The sequence below is a fragment of the Talpa europaea genome, assembly GCF_964194135.1.
Source record: "Talpa europaea genome assembly, chromosome: 1".
Taxonomy (NCBI): domain Eukaryota; kingdom Metazoa; phylum Chordata; class Mammalia; order Eulipotyphla; family Talpidae; genus Talpa; species Talpa europaea.
This window is the reverse complement of record NC_140073.1, coordinates 71,874,542-71,893,283: the sequence shown is the minus strand read 5'-3', so window position 1 is coordinate 71,893,283 and position 18,742 is coordinate 71,874,542. Positions and strand designations below refer to the sequence as shown.

At 41.4% G+C, this 18,742-nt stretch overlaps 1 protein-coding gene across 1 annotated transcript; it reads left to right on the top strand.

Moving 5' to 3' along the window:
• Positions 1 to 3,939: 3,939 nt before the first annotated feature.
• RALB (RAS like proto-oncogene B) lies at positions 3,940 to 18,467 on the top strand (the record flags this gene model as incomplete). Its single annotated transcript, XM_084245545.1, has 4 exons — positions 3,940 to 4,062; positions 11,485 to 11,693; positions 14,843 to 15,020; positions 18,348 to 18,467. The coding sequence occupies exons 1-4, from the start codon at positions 3,949 to 3,951 to the stop codon at positions 18,465 to 18,467; spliced, it is 621 nt and encodes a 206-aa protein (XP_084101671.1). The 5' UTR covers positions 3,940 to 3,948.
• Between the last annotated feature and the right edge of the window lie 275 nt (positions 18,468 to 18,742).

Below are 18,742 nucleotides of genomic sequence, written 5' to 3'. Positions count from 1 at the left end.
CACCAGCCCAGGCTCCTGTTATTGGAGCTAACCCCTCTAACCCGTTTGTTGAAACCACCATTAGTCTATTTATTGTTTTTGTTTTCACTGTACTGTCTTTCCCCTCACTGTATCAAGTTGACTGAAGCAGTTGTGTGGATTGGAAATATCCACCCTACTTACTTCATTTTTGAGCTTTGAGTACAGCTATTTTGGCAATTATTTATGGGTTAGTTGAATAATCTTCAACTCATTTATTATGGTTTGTTCTAGAGAAATTGACTGTTTTTTGAACAGCTCAGAATTAAATGTCTACCAGTGTTTGGAAGTACCCTCCCCTACCCCAGCCCTGGAAAACTATTTCACCATTTTTTAGATAACTGTAATAATTCATAGAAACAAGTTGCTTCAGAGAAATGTTGTCAGGTTGATGTCTGGAGGTTCCAACCTCATGACCAGCCTTAGCTTTATGGGAAACAGCTGTGGACCAGAAATTAGGCCAAAAGCAGTTTTACCTTCCTAAACTGAGCCCTTTGGGGGGAGACCTGCCCCTTATCCCATTTATTCTATTTTAGTCACAGTTCAAATGTGCTTAATTATATAGTTAATTGCTTAGAACTCTTATTAAGCAGCACATAATTAGAAAAGGGGGAGAGGGACGGTGGCCTGGTATAGGAAACTAAAATGATGGTCCAGTGTCGGGGGGAGGAGAGGAGAGAAGCCAAGTAGACATGTGATTCCACTCAGAACAGACCAGGCTGTTCACATCATGATTTCTGTGGTGATGACGAACCTTCAGTCATCAAGAAAAAGTTTAATTATGTTCAGTCTGCTCTGTTTAAGAAGCTAGGATATGATGCATGAAAAATAACATGCAAAGTTATATTAGTATCTCAAATTGTTTTAAATATAGAAATACATAGGTTAAAATAATGGCAGAAAACAATAGTGCTAAAAGTGACTCTCCCTGGGTGGTGGGAGCATAGGTGAGCTTTATCTTCTTTAAAGATAGCTTTTGTGTATTTTGTAAATTTTCTCCTGAGCATTTAAAGGGTTCAGAGAATACCATCACAGTGTGTACCTCTTTGGCATAAAGATTATTTTGAGCTGATGGCAATTGAAAAGGATCAGACACCTAGACCAGCTCTCAGCCTTTCCCTCTGCCAGCAAGGGTGGGAAAATTCTTACTCACCTGAGACAAAGCTGTCCGCCCAGCTGAAGCACCTGAGGAATCTGCATATCCAGCCCTGTTCACTAGCCCTTATCTTCCATTCGTTTCCTCCATTTATTTACTTTCCAACAATTTTCCCTCCCTAGAAGTGCAAAGTCCCTTTCTTTTATCTTGTCACTTTTGCACAGAAACTTGTCACTTGTCACTTTTGCACAGCCTCTTCTTTTGTTAAGAGGCTGATTAAGCCCAGGTTCTGGCCACCCTCTTTGAGTTACTCATCCCTGAGTTCTCCCTAGCAGGCAAATACAAACATTAGTAAACTTGTTTTTCTCTTGTTAATCAGCCTGGTCAGGCTCCTTGGTCATGGGACCCAGCCAGCGAACTAAAGATGGCTAGAGGAAAACAACTGTTCTTCCTCCCCTTCCGTTTTTTTAAATTACTTTTCACTTTAAATACTTAAAAGAATATTTTAGACATTCACAGTGGTTCTTGTTCAACTCCTGCTTTTTTAAATCATTTTTTTCTCACATACTGATTTTGTTAAAAAACGATCAAATGACTGTAGCCCTAGCTAGCTGGACATTCCTGCTTGTTAGAGCTGCCCACTCGCATGTGTGGCGATTGTCTTAGGTGATGTGTGGGTGGAACTGCGAGCTCCCAGTTGTGGGCTTTAGCTATGAGAATCCTGAGCTGTCTCCACTGCATGTGGTCCCCACGGCGAGGTTGTGTTTAGCAAGCTGCCTCCTGTTCCTGCACTAGGGCCAGCCTGGGACTCCTATTTATGTTAATTTCTCAGCTTTGGTGGAATGCCGTGGGTACAGATTTTCAGGGTACACTTCCCTGCAGCCACGCTTAGACCTGCCTAGACCTGTCATCTTCCCCTGTTGGTGGGCAGATATTTTTTTTTTAAGATTTATTTATTTATTTATACAAGAACCGGGGTATAGGCCAGATGCACAGGAGGGTGAGAGGATTCACCAGAGACAGAGCGGGGAACAGAACAGGCAGACTGACGAAATACACTGCTGAGGGGAGCAGTGGGCGAGACAGGAGAGGTCTGCTGCGCCATGTGGGAATCTCGCCGTACGTCCGGGATGGAACCCGTGCTGCAGAGGCTGCGGGCAGCTTCACAGCGTGGCGCTCAACCGTCTGTGCCACCGGGGAGGCCCGTGGGGCAGATATTTATCTAGATTTTTCTTTACCTGAAGGTGTGGTGCTTTAAGAGTCTTGGCTTCTCATTTCTCCACTGTGAAGAGCTCTCAGTTCTGTCTCCCACCCGCATGGGCACTTGTGGTCTGGGCATGTGCGTGTGTTAAACCCTATGTTACCAAGAATAGTTGTCAACCGGGACTACAGGAGGATTCAGGCTTGCTGCTGTGACCTTTGACCCCAACATGGGGATTTCTTCTTTTCTTAATTTCTTTGAGCTCATCCATGCCGGAAAAGTTCTCAGCCTCCCATGCCCTGGCTGCATCCCTGACCAACTCCATCAGAATCTCTGGCCTCGGGTGCAGGCTTCAGGATGTTTTTAAAGCTCCTGAGGTGACTCCATTGTGCAGCCAAGGATGGGAACCATTGATTTAAAACAATGTTGTTTTGTTTTACCCAGTCGTGTGTGCGTGCATGTGTGTGTGTTGTATATTTTTCTAGTGGGAGTGTCTTCGAGTAACTGCCAGCAGAAATGAAAATATATACTGTAACTAGGAAAAAAAAAGTGTGCTTAAAATTAAGGAGGAAGGAAACCACCCCTTACTAAGCTTCTACTGTGTGCTCGATCTCTCATATATGTTATCTCATTTAATCATCACAACAGTCCTGCCAGGTCGGTGAGCCTTACTTGTTTCTGCAGGTGAGAAAATTGGCTTGGGGGAATGAAATAACTAGTTTTAGGCACACCCCTCACAAGTTGCAGAATCAGACTTGAGGCCACGAGTTGTCTGAACCCTGTCCTTTTCCCTTACTCTGTGGTAGATGTGAATTATAGAGAGATTTCCCCACATAAATTAAGGTAAAAAATTATCTCTTGGGTTAGATAAGTCCCAGGTATTTGTTGAATTTACTTATTTGGAATACTTCATCCTCCCATGCCAAGGCTGCTCTACTCCATCTCTTTTCAAATGAAGGTAAATTGATTTTCATTAATAGATTGTTATTCTAGAAAAGTTTAACTCATGTTAATTCATTACTTTAAACCTGGGGCTAATAGCTTAGTTTTCCTTTTTTTTTTTAAAGCTCTGTCAGGTGTCATCAAAGGGGACTTACTATACAAAATATTTATCCCTTTTCACATCACCCCCTTAAGGCCACTGGAGGGCCTTGTGCATGTGTTGGGAGGTCGAGGATAGAGGGTGAGGACAGGCCTGAGAATGAAAACATAGAGACTGAGGTCCAGGAGCTGTTCTCTGTCAGGCGTCTGGTGCCCTGGAGGAGGGTAGGACATTCGTTCTTTGGCCCTCAGAGAAGTACTGATGAGGACATCCAGAATTTGAGTGGCGGTGTCCTGCCCAGGCATATAGGTGTCATATGCGTGTGCCCATTCTTCTCTCTCTTCATTGTCTTTGCTCTGGCTCTGTGGCGGTGAGTTACTTCTGGAGCTGCAGGAGGGCTTTTCTCTCAACCGGAACTTAGAAGACTTGCTTCTCTGTTGAAATGTCTGGGTTAGGGTGTTCTGGAGTGTGTGAATTGCATCTGATTTCAGTTGGGTAGAAGCCAACCTATTCTAAGTCTTTGTCTTTTTCATTGGCAGCTCTTTAACTGGGTCTTCTGTCCACGTGTTGCAACCTCAGAAAACCAGCAGAATGGCTGCAAACAAGAGTAAGAGCCAGAGCTCCTTGGCCCTTCACAAGGTGATCATGGTTGGCAGTGGAGGGGTTGGCAAGTCAGCCCTGACGCTTCAGTTCATGTATGATGAGGTAAGACACGCATGTGCCGACCACCTTCCTCAGTCTACTGTAGCCATGTCCCTTCTTACAACTGTTCATGTGCCCATTTTCCTTGTGCATAGAGGATCATGGAGAAAATTGGTGTTAAGGTGGCTCCTGAATAGATTTACTGGGGGTGGAGAGGGGGAGGGATCTAACAAGTACACGCTCTGGATTGCTGATTTTGGGTAAGTATTTTCAACTCTGGGAGGTCTCTGCTTGCATCATTTCCACAGTTACACTTTGAGTTTCTTCCTGACAGAAGCGAGGGAAGAAGGAGGGACCTTTGTACAGTTTTTTCTGAAGACCAGGTCACATATTGGGCTTTGTGACTAGTCAGTTTTGGAGAAATTGGAAGGGAGAGTTAAGTCGTCATAAGAACTTTATCTTCATTCCAGCGCTACATGTCAGGTCTTTTCCTGCTCTCCCCTGCAGCGAGGTAGAGCTTGCACCCTCCTTGTCTAACATTTCCGGCCCTTCATGTGGGGACTGTAACTGGTGCTGCGTCCAGAGTGCCAACAGTCTTGAGTCCTGTAGTAAGAAATGCCCCTGACGGCTCTCTGCCGGTGCTCAGGCTGTGTGTTGGACAGAACTTCAACATCAGGCCTGTCACTGGGATCCCATTCTCACGGGCATGTGTTTCATAAAATTTGCGGAAGAAAGATACCAAGACCACAATTAGTTAAGATCATTATCTCTTTTCACTAAACTTTCCTTTTTCCCAGCCTCCTCAGATGTTGAGTGGTATTGGGGTGGCCATGGGCACTTGGAGATCTCACCCAGGGAAGTTGAATTGAGTATGCAGTTAGCTGGGAATGGGTGGCCTGTCTGTGTGGTTTGGAGTCACTCTGCTGTGGGGTCAAATTATTACTAGCTGTCCCTGTAGGAGCGACTCCCAGGAATATCCCTGATGCCCACTGTGCTGATTCACCTGGCACTGGGATGTGATGCAGGGCAGGGGTGTGTCCTGGTGTGAATGTGTCCTATGGCATCTGGCACAGAAAGTGTGTGGGTGGCGGGGGAGAGACATGTGGTGCCAAAAACTGGTCTGGAAAGTTCTCCCAGATCTTATAGCTTCTTACAGGGAAGCTTGATAGAGGTTTCCCAAATTTGACAATAGTCCTCAAACTTTCATTACTGGTAATGTCTTATATTGCAAAGCTGGAAAAAAAAATATTCTTAAACTATCAATAAAAGAAATTTGCATCAATTGTGCTAGAAGAAGACAATTCTCTATAGGGAATATTTCAAAATCTTTCCCATCTAACAAGATAATTAGAAAAATAGCAGACAACAGAAAGTAGGAAAGTATTCTAAAGGTATGTCGTATTGTTGGATTTTGTGATGTCATTGGTGTTTGTGTTAGTTCTCTATTGCTGTGGGACAAATTACCACAGTTTTACAGCTTAATGGAACAGATATTTGTTTTCTACAGTTTCCAGGGGTAAGGAGTATGGCTCAGATTAGCTGGGTGCCCCATGGAGGGTCTTACTAGGCTGCATCAGGGTGTGGGCTAAGGCTTTGAGCTCAGCTGAGGCTTGGTCCTCGTCTGAGCTGTCAGGGTGCTGGCAGAGTTGAGTTTCTTACAGATGTGGGACAGAGGCCCTCTGCTCCTCAAGTCAGCCCGTGTCACAATGGCTTGCTTCTTCACGGCCAGTAGGAAAGTCTCTCCTGTTAAATAAAACCAACCCTTATGTAAGGGAATGAATCACAGGGAAGGTGATCAAAGGTCCTCTGCATTCAGGGGAGGGCATCGTCAAGGGCAGGTCTCCCTGAGGGTCACCGCAGGGCATGTGTGCCACAGTACTTGTCCACTTAAAGAAATTACAGTGGATTATTTTTTCTCACTCTAGAGATTCACTTATATATCCAATGTGATGTAGATAATTTCACTTATATATCCAATTTTGATGTAGAGAGGGGCCCTCGAGTGAGTAAGCTTCAGACCTAGACCTTGTGCCTCTTCTGGGTTGTGTCCCTTACAGATCTTGTAGTGAGGCGCTTTTGTTTTTGATGCTTGCTTTTCTTCATCTTCTAGGGACCAGGGTGGGGAAATAGTAGAACCTGTTTAATTTACCCAACACATTTTTGCATAAAGAATAGAGGACGCAAGTTTCAGAATTTTCTCTGGAAATCTATATGCTTTTGCTAATAACATGACTTGCTTACTACAATTTCCTTAGTCTTCTCTCACAGAAGCTGGGGAAGAAGAGAGAGTGAGGAGAGGAATTGAGATAAAGGAGATAGGATTAGAGAAGTAGTTTGTTAATGGATTTTTAAGGGAAGGGGATTTTCTCTCCCCAGGGAAATACTGGCAAATGTCAGGAGATATTTTGAGTTGGCACAACTGGGCGGAGGGTTCCACTAACACCTAGAGGATGGAAGCCAGGGACCAATCCTCCAGCACATAGGAGAGGCCCCACGAGAAAGAACTAGCCAGTCTGAAGTGGCAGTAGGGTTGCTGTCTGGGGCAGAAACAGTGCTATGCCTGATCTGAAGAGGGAAGATTCCTCTGCAGTGTAGGTGGTTGAGAGGCCCCAGGATGCCAAGTCCAAGATCAAGTTCAGATCCAGAGCCCAAATCCACTTTGAGACTAGCTCATCTATTTGACACAGCTGAGATGCCAAGGAGCCCACGAGGATCTAGTCTGCACTGCCATTTTTCTTGCGTATGTTTCTGTGCATGTTGATGGCAAGAGGGAGCAGAAAAAGATGCCCGAGAAGGAATCAGGGTTTTTTCTTCCTAGTTTCTTCAGAGAAACAAGGGAAAGTTTGTGCTTGACCCTAGTCTGTTTTTCTTAGGGCGAACATTTGAGGACCAGAAATCCTCAGTTATTGAAGAAATGATAAACTCAGCAAGAAAAGAATAGAGATGAGGTGGTGTGTATTGTGGGAACCTTGAATTTTCTAAATAACGCTGTTTACTCTAGAGCCTTCTGCGATGATGAAAAGCGACAATGAAAATACTGTGTCTATACGGTCCCATACATGTGACTGCTGAGCACTTGGAATGTGGCTAGTGGCTTCGATTTTGGACAGTATAGCTCTTAAATTGTAACTTTGGAGCTTGAGGAGACCTTAGCGGTGATTCTCGAACCTAGCAGATCTTAGAATCTGCTAGGGTATTAAAAAATATATATACTTCTGATTTAGATTTCCGGAGTTGAGGACTGGGAGACTTTCTTATTATGAAGCTGGGCTGTTGATTCTGATGTGTGGCCAGATGTGATAACTCCTGCGTGAGAGAGCAGCTAGTCAAGCCTGATTTCATGGAAAGGGAAACTGAGTCCTATCGTCAGGGTTCCAGTTGTCTATAAAGTCACATGGACCTTTCAAACTCTCCATTCCTGGCCCAATCTTTTTACCTTTAGTTAAAAGATTTTTTTTTAATTGTATATGGTGGAAATTTTATAAATTTAAATTAGAGAAGGAGTTATAGTCTGGAAGTCTTTATTTTTGTCTAAGTTTGGACTTTAAGAAAAAGTGGAAGAAACTACCAGTGTAGTGGAGGGGGATTTTAAGCTTTTTATCCTTGGCTTCACATGTTTGAAGACTAACTATTAGCCTTTATTGGTCGTGAAGTTAGTGATGAGGAAGCTTTGGCAGCAACCACATCAGACTTCCGGTGGCTGGCAGAGTCAGTATAGATATGGCTCAGTCAGAAGGGTCTGCGTGACATTGGTTTTAGATTTATGTCTTCAGCATCTGAAATGGAATCATACACACAGCCCTGTAAGGCTGGTGGGATGGTCCATTGTTAACAGAAAGCAATACTTCAGGGATTTCCTGCTTCTTCTAGAAAATTGTAAACTTCAGAGTTGTAATCTAACGTTCTAATAATAAGCACACTTTGCACTAGCCTGGAGGTTTGCAGTCATATCAGGACAGTCTGACTTCAGTGTCCAAGTTGTCAGTGCGAGTCTTGCTGGGTTTTACCCTTAAAAGCTCAGAAGCAAGCAACTGAGATACTTTGTAATGGTGTTCAGAGATTTGTACTGGGTGGTGGTTTTCTTTTTTCCAATCATGCATTTGTCTCTTCGGAAAGGGGTTAAAAGAAGAATACTGTTGTGAAGCAAAGGCAAGTGTTCACATTTTCTCTATTTTAAGATAATTATTAGTGTGAACGCAAGAGAACCTAATTATATTTTTATTTTTAGATTTAAAACCATTTGAACTAGTCGCTGTTAATTGACAAAAATGGCTCTTTTTTAAATTCCTCAAATGACCCATAATTCATATTGATATTTTCAATTCACCTTTTAAATTAAAAACAATTTAAATAATAACTTTATTAAGATGTAATTCACACACCATAAAATTCATCCCTTTTAAAGTGTACAATTCAGGGATTTTTAGTATATTTACACAGTTGTGCAACCATAACATTTACAATTTTAGAATATTTTCATCACTCCAACAAAGAGTTCCTAGATTTCCAGTCATTCCTCATCACTACTTATATCCCTACCCTTACTCCCCTCACTGCCCCCCCCCCACACCCTTAGCCACTACTTTCTGTTTTTATGGATTTGCCTCTTTTGGATACTTCATAGTAATAGAATCACATCACATATTATGTTATGTTCAGCTTCTTCAATTAGCTTAATGCTTTGAAAGTTTATCCATCTTGTACCATGTATAAGTACTTCATTACTTTAAGAGATATAATTCCCATACCTTAAAATTTACCCTTTTAAAATTACAATTCCATGGTTTTTAGTATATTGATATTTTACAGCCATCACCACTTCTGATATCAGAACATTTTCATCATCCACAAGGAAACCCATACCCATAGCCACGGTACTAATCTACTTTCTGTTTCCATAACTTGTCAAGGTTCATCCATATTGTAGCATGAATTAACACTGATTCTTTTTTATGACTGAATAATACTCCATTGTCTGGCTACGCCACATTTTGTTTATCCATTTGTCAGTGAATGGACATTTGGATTATTTCTATATTTTGGCAAGTTTGAATTAGATTTTTGTAAAGCACATTCCTAACATGAGTTTGTGTAGACTTGTGTCTTAAATTCTCTTGGGTATATTCCTAGATGTGAAATTGGCTGGGGCATATGGTAACTCTATAGCTTTTTGGGAACTTCAAAACTGTTCTCTCTAGCTGTTTCATTTTATAGTCTTCCCAGCAATGGGTGAGGGTTCCAATTTCTCCACATCCTCGTCAACACCTGTTATTGTCCATTTTTTGGATTATAACATCCTAGTAGGTGTGACTTGCATTTTCGTTTGATTTGCCCTTCCCTGATGGCTTGTGCTGGTGAGCATCTTTTCATGTGCTCCTTGGCCATCTGTATGTCTTTTTTGGTGAAATATCTATTCGGACCCTTTGCCTATTTTCCAATTGGGTTATTGAACATATAAACATGTTCTTTATATGTTCTAAATATAAATCCCTTATTAAAATCTGATTTACAAATATTTTCTCCCATTCTGTGGGTTGTGTTTTCACTTTCTTGATAGTGTCCTTTGAAGCATGAAAGTTTAAATTTTTGATGAAGACCAGTTTATTTACTTTTTCCTTTGTTAGTTGGGCTGTCAGTGTCATAAGTAAGAACACATTGCCAAATCCAAGGTCATGAAGATTTACACCTATGTTTTTTCTTAGAGTTTATATTTTAAACTTACATTCACTTTGAGTTAATATTTGTATGTGATGTGAAGTAGGGATCTAATTTTCATTCTTTTGCATGGGGATATCCAGTTATTCCAGCATCAGTTTAATTTTAATAGTATATTATTGTCATTGAGTATTTTGACTTCTAGCATCAAGATATTGCTTATTTGATATATGACACAACATAAGGAAAATGGCTTTAAAATAGTAATATCGTTATTCTAAATAATATAATCACCAAGGGAAGTTTAACATTTCTTTAGAAATTTAGTCTTTTAGTGGGATGCATTCTATCAAAATACTCTGTTCTAAAGTTCCTTAATTCTTTCTGTGTCTGGCTACACTGCCAATTTAATGTTTATTTAAATTCATTTGCTTCTGCTTTTCTGTTTTAACAGCTTGTAAATTTGTATTTTTTTTTTTTGGTATCCTTCCAGAATGTCTTTTTTGGCAACTATAGACATACATACATACATACACAAATACATACATACACACACACATATATCAAGAGAGCTATATATACAAAAAACTTCCTATTATCTTTACTATCTCTACTTGCCTTGTGAAAAAATTAAACTTAAATTCTGTTCATGTTTATACATTGTACATAGTTTTCTTCATTTTTTATGGTTGCATAATATTCAATCATGTGGATTCCCTATGCTAGGCATTTCAATGTTTTTTAATCTTTTGCTATTACAAATAGTACCTTATAAACAGGCATTTTTGTATATTAAATTCCTAGACATCCCTCTGATTGGGACAGAGCATTAGTGCTTTTCTAGTTCTATTAGATGTTGCTGTATTGGTCTCCATAAAGATCATACTGTTCTCTACTAGCAATGTACTCGAGTGCCTTTCCCCCAGTGTATGTAGTCAGACTTTGGGATTTAAGCCAGTCTGGGAGGTGAAAAATGGTATTTCAATGCATTTTACAATTTTCAATTTGCTAGTGAGGATAAAAATCATATATTTACAATGGAATCATATGTATTTGTTTTTCAGTGAATTGTTTGTTGATACTTTTTCTCATTGGAGTGTTGATTTTTTTTTCTTTGTAGGAACTGTTTATATGTAGCTTTTTGTGATATGGCTTCACTTTTCCCCTGTTTGTCATTTGTCTTTGTTTATAGTGTGTTGTGCCATACAGAAGTTCAAAAAACATTATATAGTCTAATTTATCAATTTTTTCTTACATGGCTTCTGGATTTTGAGTCATAGTTAAAAAGGCCTTCCCTATTTCAAGGTAATAAAAGGATTTCACCCACATTTTCTTCTAGTACTTGAGGGTACTTTTATTTTTTACATTTAATCTTTAACCCATTTGGAGTTTATCATATTGTATAGCTATGTAAGCTTTTTGGTACCTCTTGCCAAATTACTTTTCAGATATGTTTCATACTTCTGTTGATTATAAATGGAAGCTCATGTTTCTTACCCTTGCCAGTGTTTGTATTATGATTTTATACTGGCAATGATATTGCCAAATGTTCTGCTCTGTGCTTGGTCTCCTGATCTGTAAAATGGGAATATCTGTTCTTTTTTGTTTAAAAACAGAATAAGAAATCATAGAACTGAGAAAAACAGAGAATAGAAGTGTTATATAAGGAGTTATTTTTATTTAATAGTGCCTAACATACATGTGATAATTCCGAGCAGTAAATAGTTATTTGATTCTAGACAAAGTACTTATATATTAAAGTTTATTTTTTGGCAGATTTATTCCCTTTAAAACTTGGTTAATTACTGATAATGTTGTTTATTTCCTCAGTTTGTAGAAGACTATGAACCTACCAAAGCTGACAGTTATAGAAAGAAAGTGGTTCTTGATGGAGAAGAAGTCCAGATAGATATTCTGGACACGGCTGGGCAGGAGGACTATGCAGCTATTCGAGACAACTACTTTCGCAGCGGGGAAGGTTTCCTCCTTGTGTTTTCAATCACAGAACACGAATCGTTTACAGCAACTGCAGAATTCAGGTCTGTTTGAAATGAAATCGCCGGCAGCTGGCCTTTTGCCTTCCTTTGGTATTTCATAAGCTTGGAAGGAGTTTGGGACTGAGTGTCATAGTAGAGGGTTGAGTTGTTAGGAAGAATTCTGTCTAAAGAATTTCCTGGGCCTCCCTGGTGGCGCAGTGGTTGAGTGCTGGGTTGCGAAGCTGTCTGCAGCCTCTGCAGCGCCGGTTCGATCCCTGGCTGCTCCCCCGCCAACCGAGGAGGGTCCCACATGGCGCGCAGACCTCTCCTGCCACCCGCTGCTCCCCTCAGCAGTGTACTTCGGTCCTACTGCCTGTTCTGCTCCCTGCTCTGGCTCTGGTGAATTCTCTCACCCTCCCACGCTTCTGACTGTACCCACTGCTTGTATAAATAAATAAATAAATCTTCAATCAATCAATCAATCAATAAAATCCTGGGGTTGTTTTGAATTTTGGCACACACTATAGTCCGCCATTTGTTATAATCTCTTTGTTTTATAATTTCTGAATATAGATTATCTTAATCTGTTGACCCTAAAGAGAATGAAGCCATTCCATGTAAACTTAGGAACTTGTAATTTTGTTTTTATATTGATCCTGAGAGATGGTGACTGGTTAAATATCTTTGTCTTTTTTATAATTTTGTTGGAAAAGTAACCATTTTGATCTATTTTGAGACTTATGAAACACTGTCAGGAGAGTGAAGGATGTGAGCCAGAATGACCATTGGCTGCTCTAAGGGCTTTATGTATAGTTGGGTGCAAAGAACTCAGCTTTAGAATCACACAGGGTTTGAATCGCTGTCCTGCCACTTACCAACCAGTTTAGTGACCCTGGAGGAGTCTCCTGAGCATTGGAGATTGTTTCTTTATTTTTTTTTTAATTTTTTTTTTTAATAGAGGCATGTTTATTTATTTATTTATTTGTTTGTTTGTTTATACATGCACTGGGTACAGTCAAGCGCGGGAGGGTGAGAGAATTCACACCAGAGCCAGAGCGGGGAGCAGAGCAGGCAGAAGGACTGAAGTGCACTGCTGAGGGGAGCAGCGGGCGGCAGGAGAGGTCTGCGCGCCATGTGGGACCCTCCCCTGGTGGCCGGGGAGCAGCCGGGGATCGAACCAGCGCCGCAGAGGCCGCGGGCAGCTTCGCAACCCAGCGCTCAACCTCTGCGCCACCAGGGAGGCCCGAGATTGTTTCTTTATCAGAAAATGCACTTATTAGTTGATGACATGAAATGGTGCATCCTCCCCACAAGGGCAGGCACTGTGGCCACCCTTGGTTGTGCTGTGTCCTCAGGCCCTCTCACAGGAAGGAGGTGCTTCCAAGTAGAATAGTTACTGCTGTGATTCATTTGAAAATGTAGTTAAAGATACATTATGTTCATATTCTTACAAAGAAAGAGGGAGCCTTCAGCATCATTCTTAGGGAAATTTTAATGGTGAGGATGTCTTTCTCTTTTCTCCATACCCTTCCCACTTCTCTTACACAACTGTGTTTTTTCAAGTACTGTCCTTACAAACATACCTATCCAGGTGACTTTTTATTTTAGGAACCAGGTCTAGAATCTTCACAGAGAACTGAAAAGAAATGGGGGGGGGACAGTATTTTTTCTCATTCTTTAGCAAGTTCTAGACAGAAATTAATGTGATCAACCAAAAGTGAAAATGAGGAAGCTAAATATTCCCCCAAGATTTGGAATGAAACATCAGTGAGCCAGGAAGGCTTCAAGGGGCAGACTCAGGTAAACCGGCAGAGTGAGTGGAGGTAATAAGGCAGCACCTGAGTTATGCTTCGTAAAGTCTTTTGAGGTTGAATGTCTGAGTTCTCTGTGGTGATAGTGAGTATGTTGTGGTAACCAGTTCAGTGAGTTCTTACTAGAAGTCCTCTTAATTTTTAGACTTTTCTGACATACTTAAATGTTTCTGTCTGTAGATATAGTCCAGGTATTCAAAATCCTGTTTGCACAATGCTATTTTTATGTATTCTTGAGGATAAAACAGCACTGACATATATACTACCTTATTTTCTTCTTAGCTTGTTTCTTCTTGGCATTGCCTCATGACTGACCGAGAAAGGTGATTTTGGGCAATAGAAGTGTCATTTCCAGAGAATAGGTGGTGCCACCCTTGTCCTGCCCTCTTGGATCAGCGCACGTGCACACATACACACACACACACACACAAAATATTTGTCTTCTCACAGTCTCATAGAGCAAGGTCTCATGTTATCTTGGGAGAAGCATTTTGGTGGTTATGTGAAAACAGGAATCCTTAGGGGAAAAAGATAGGTGACTACCTACAGCAAAGAGTGGGCAAGTTCTTCTGACTTGGACTCTGGACACTTAGATAAAAGCCCATAGCTGTCCAGGTTTCTCACATCGTTGGAAACAGAAGGAATGGAGGTGGGTTATTTGAGCTTTTGTGGTTTAACTCAGTCACTGTATTCCTTTTAGTAGTTCAAAATGTAGCAGTTTCAAAATGTAGTAAAAAAATTATTTATAGAAAGACTGCAGCATGAACAAACCATTAATATAATCTATCTTCTTTGAAACTGTTCCTAGACAATATTCCATAAACTAGAGAAAAAGCTAGGTTATGAGAGATCAGGACTTAGTACTCTTGTTTTGTTTTTTTTTTTTAAATGTTTATCTATTTATGCATAGAAGAACTGAGGTGTAGGCCAGAGGTACGGGGAGTGAGGACTCACCAGAGACAGAGTGGGGAGCAGAACAGGAAGACTGAAATACACTGCTGAGGGGAGCAGTGGGTGAGACAGGAGAGATCTGCTGTGCTTTGTGGGCAGCTCCCTGGCTGGGGATTGAACTCAGGCCATAGTGGTGATAGAGCTGAGATTTAATCCCTACCACCAGGGAGGCCCAAGTACTCTTGCTTTTGGATCAGTGTTTAGCAAAGAGGTGATTTTAAATGTCTCAGCAAGACTAAACAACCAGAAAGCAATCAATTTGTCTTGTTCATAGTTTATATTGATCACGTAACACAAATGAAGCATGTCTCTTGGCTCTTGTTGAAATGTAGGGGATGGCAAAGCTACTTAGAGACAACTTTCTGCCTTAAGGAAAGTCTTTCCTTTTAGATCAGTGAAACTGAGTTCTTACTTGGGTTTTGCTGCTTTATTTTTGTTGTCATGCCTTAGGGAACAGATCCTCCGTGTTAAGGCTGAAGAAGATAAAATTCCATTGCTTGTAGTGGGAAACAAGTCCGACCTGGAAGAGCGGAGGCAGGTGAACATCGAAGAGGCGAGGAGTAAAGCAGAGGAATGGGGTGTGCAGTATGTGGAGACATCAGCCAAAACACGGGCCAACGTGGACAAGGTAGGCCTGTGTTCTCTGTGGGTTTCTAGGAGACAGACTTAGAAACAGCAGAAAATACAAGTCTCATCCGGTCTGTTTGGTTTTGAGAGAAGCATGTGTGGAAACCAGGGGAAGACTGATTTTTTCCAGATGTCTAAGCCATTATCATGAGAAGTGTTTACCCCCCAGAGTCCGTCCTTTTTGCCTTGAGGGTCTGTTAGAGTAAACTTAATGTTGGCACAGCTCTGGGGGGTAAGGCAAGAGGAAGCCAGTGGGCTGTGAAGACTGGGCTGGAAGGATCCACTTCAGTAGCTTTCCTCTACTTTCTCCTCTTCCACCTATGGGGGCTCTGCAGAAGCAGGACCCACTGTGTTGGGCTGCTTCTTAGGCGGTTCTGTGAAGGAATGTGGCATTTCTTGATTTTGTTTTTCACTGAGTTATTGGTTAGATTTTTCTTTTCACCTTACTGTGCACTGGCAGAGCCAAGGTGCCCTGCCTTTATTACTTAGTCACTACATAGTATTTGCTCTCAAGTGATTGCTAACTGGTAGGTCTTTTTTTTTTTTTTAAGATTTATTTATGCATACCAGAACTGGGGTACAGGCCAGAGGTGCAAGGGGTGAGAGGATTCACCAGAGACAGAGTGGGGAGCAAAACAGGCAGACTGACTGAAATACACTGCTGAGGGGAGCAGCAGGCGAGTCAGGAGAGGTCTGCTGTGCCAAGTGGGTAACTCCCTGGCTGGCCGGGGATCGAACTCATGCTGCAGTGGCTGTGCATAGCCTCATAGGTTGCGTCTTAACCCCTTGTGCCACCAGGGAGGCTCCCCACCCCCTTTTTAAATTAAAGTTCAAAGTGGTTGTCATATGGCAGCCTTAAAAACGAGGCTTTCCCTCTGCCTGTGCCTTGTTCATTAACTCTTCACGGTTAGTGCTTTCTTTTCTTTCTTTTTTTTAAAGGTGATTTTGATTTTAATGTCTTTTTTATTTACTTTTTAATTTTTACAGTTTCTTTTTTTTTTAAAAAGATTTTATTTATTCATGCATACAATAACGGGGATACAGGCAGAAGTGCTTTCTTAAAATCTACACACAGGGGCCTCCCTGGTGGCAGAGGAGTTCAGTTTCGGAGATATCACCTCTGCGCCTTGAGTTTGAACCCTGGCCAGGGAGATAACCCATTTACAGCACAGCAGACCTCTCCTGTATCTCCCATGGCTCCCCTCAGCGGTGTATTTTAATAGATCCACCTGTTCTGTTCCCCACTCTGTCTCTGGTGAGTCCTCCTACTTCCCGCACCTCTGGCCTACACCCCAGTTCTTCTACGCATAAACAAACAAATAAACTTTTTTTAAAAACTCAAAAAAAAGCCCAAAAACCAAAAAAATCAAAAGAAAAGAAAATCTACACACATCACTTTGGCAGCCCAGCAGTGGATCCGTCTGCTCTGTGTAATGCAGCATCAGCACTGGAGCTCCCACATCACTTCTTGTATTTCTCTTTCTTCTGAAGAAATAGTTCTCCTTTAATTCTTACCTGAAAAGGAAGAGATTTATCACCAAGGTTTACTTTGGCTTGAAATGATGTTAGAAGAACATTGGTGTTTCAAATAATTGGTATCAGAAGTTCATCTTAGAAGCACTTTGCCAGTACCAGCAACATAAATCTGTCTAGTCTGCAGTGTCAAGTATGTTCACTTGTCAGCTACCTTTCTTCATGTTATCTCAGACTCTCATGTTGATTCTATGCTACGCCATATCTCTTCTTTCTATCAAATTGTTTCTTCATTAAACGCACATACACACACAGGAGATTCAGAAATAATCTTCATTTAAAAAAATCAGAAAGGCTTTCTCAGCATGAAATGCAATGGTCTGTGTTTTTAAATGGGAAGGGGTGGGGCAGGTTGAGGTGGCGTGGGATGGAGGACAGGGCAGGGGGGTGCACCCTGGCTTGTCATCTTCCTTTCCTTCTCTGGACCAGCTGGACCTGACAAACAGGAACCAGCAGAAACTTATGACTGGCAGCATTGTATTCACTTGTGAACAATTTACACCAGTCGGTTGTTGATAAGATCTGCGGCTGAACAACTTTGTCATCACTTTAAGTTGGATAGAGTCCATTCCCCTCCACTCCTGCCTTTTTCTGTTAGAACTAGAAAGAAACCCTGCAACATTTGAAGCCTGTCATAACTGTTATGGACGCGGTACTTTCCTGAGACGCTGGAGAAAAGGGGTGCTGAGGTCAGCCTGATCCAGTTTGGGGGAGGTCCTTTTCTCTCCAGGAGCGAGTGGTACATGGACATGCATTCCCATGCTCAGAAAGTTTGATCTGGCTTTCAGCAAGAAGCAGGTCTATTTACGAAAATAAAAGGAATTTGCAGGTTTTTGTGAATGTCCAAGAATAAAGACAATGCTCCATCGCTCACTTGCAGCCTCCCTCATTCTCCGTAAGAAATTTTAGATATTTCTTTGTAGGAGGCATGTTTTGTCTGCTTGAGGTATAATCAGCATTTTGCCGTGATTGCTGGTAGGAGAGGACAAAACCCAGGCTATTATGACAAATGATAATCTCTAGCTAAATAACATACTGGCAGTCAAAGTCTCCTCATCTCTTGATAAATTTTTTTTTTCAGTAACATTGCGAAGAATGGAGTAGTCCAGAGAATTAGGGTAAGGGTGTATGTGGGAGGGGTAGTGTGACAGGATATCTGCCCCCTGCCCCCTCCCCCCCATTTCATAGTGCAGGAGTTTTTGTTTATGCTTTTTCCCTACCCCACCTGTTCTCAATTTTGGCGTGAAGCTGTCATGCATCATAATGTTCCTACCTTTCTGGAACATTTTAATGATTAAATAAGGTATGGTGGTAGGTATTAGAGCATCTAGTAGCAGATATCCTTACATGCTTATCTTGGTAGACTTTCCAGCAGAAAGTCTACCGCTGTCACTCTCAATAGTTGTGAATTTCACAAATGTTACAGATCTGTTCTATGCGGTCTTATCCTTTTTTCATACTTACAAGCAAAAATTTTGTCATTTTGAAATAAGTTGTTAACTGGTAGTAACTGTGTGATGCTTCTGTCCTCAGCTTGGCCAGTTATAGGATATACACAAAGGTGTTTATTCTGAATCATTAGAATATGTCTTTAATGGTAATTATTCTTACTTGCTCTGGACCTCTTGCTTTTGATGACACATGGTTTATAAAGATTTTGACATGTGGTTTATAGAAATAAGTCTGACTTTATGCTTTAAAATGTACCTGCATATCCTACTTAGTCCAGTTGCTTCATTAAATCATTAAATTGGTTTTTCCTCCTGTTCTTTTCACCCCTTCATCCCCACCCCAGGTGTTCTTTGACCTAATGAGAGAAATCAGAGCAAAGAAGATGTCAGAAAACAAAGACAAGAATGGCAAGAAAAGCAACAAGAACAAGAAAAGTTTTAAAGAAAGATGTTGCTTACTGTGAATGCCAAGATGGTGGATGGTCAGTTGCCGCTAAGGACATAGGGCGGGTTTGTTCCGAGAAGACAGTGGAATCCTTGGTGTGCTCGCTCCCTGCTCTCCCCAGTCTCACTCACTCATACTTCTGTAAATGGGGAAAAATATTTAGGACTCAGAGACTGGCAGAAGAAATAAACCCTTGTGTGTGCAAGGGTCTTGCCAGGAGATTTTGGGGTTTCCTTCTTCCTTCCTTTCTCCCGAGAGTTACTGCTTAAGTAGTGCTGCAGGTAGGACACAGTC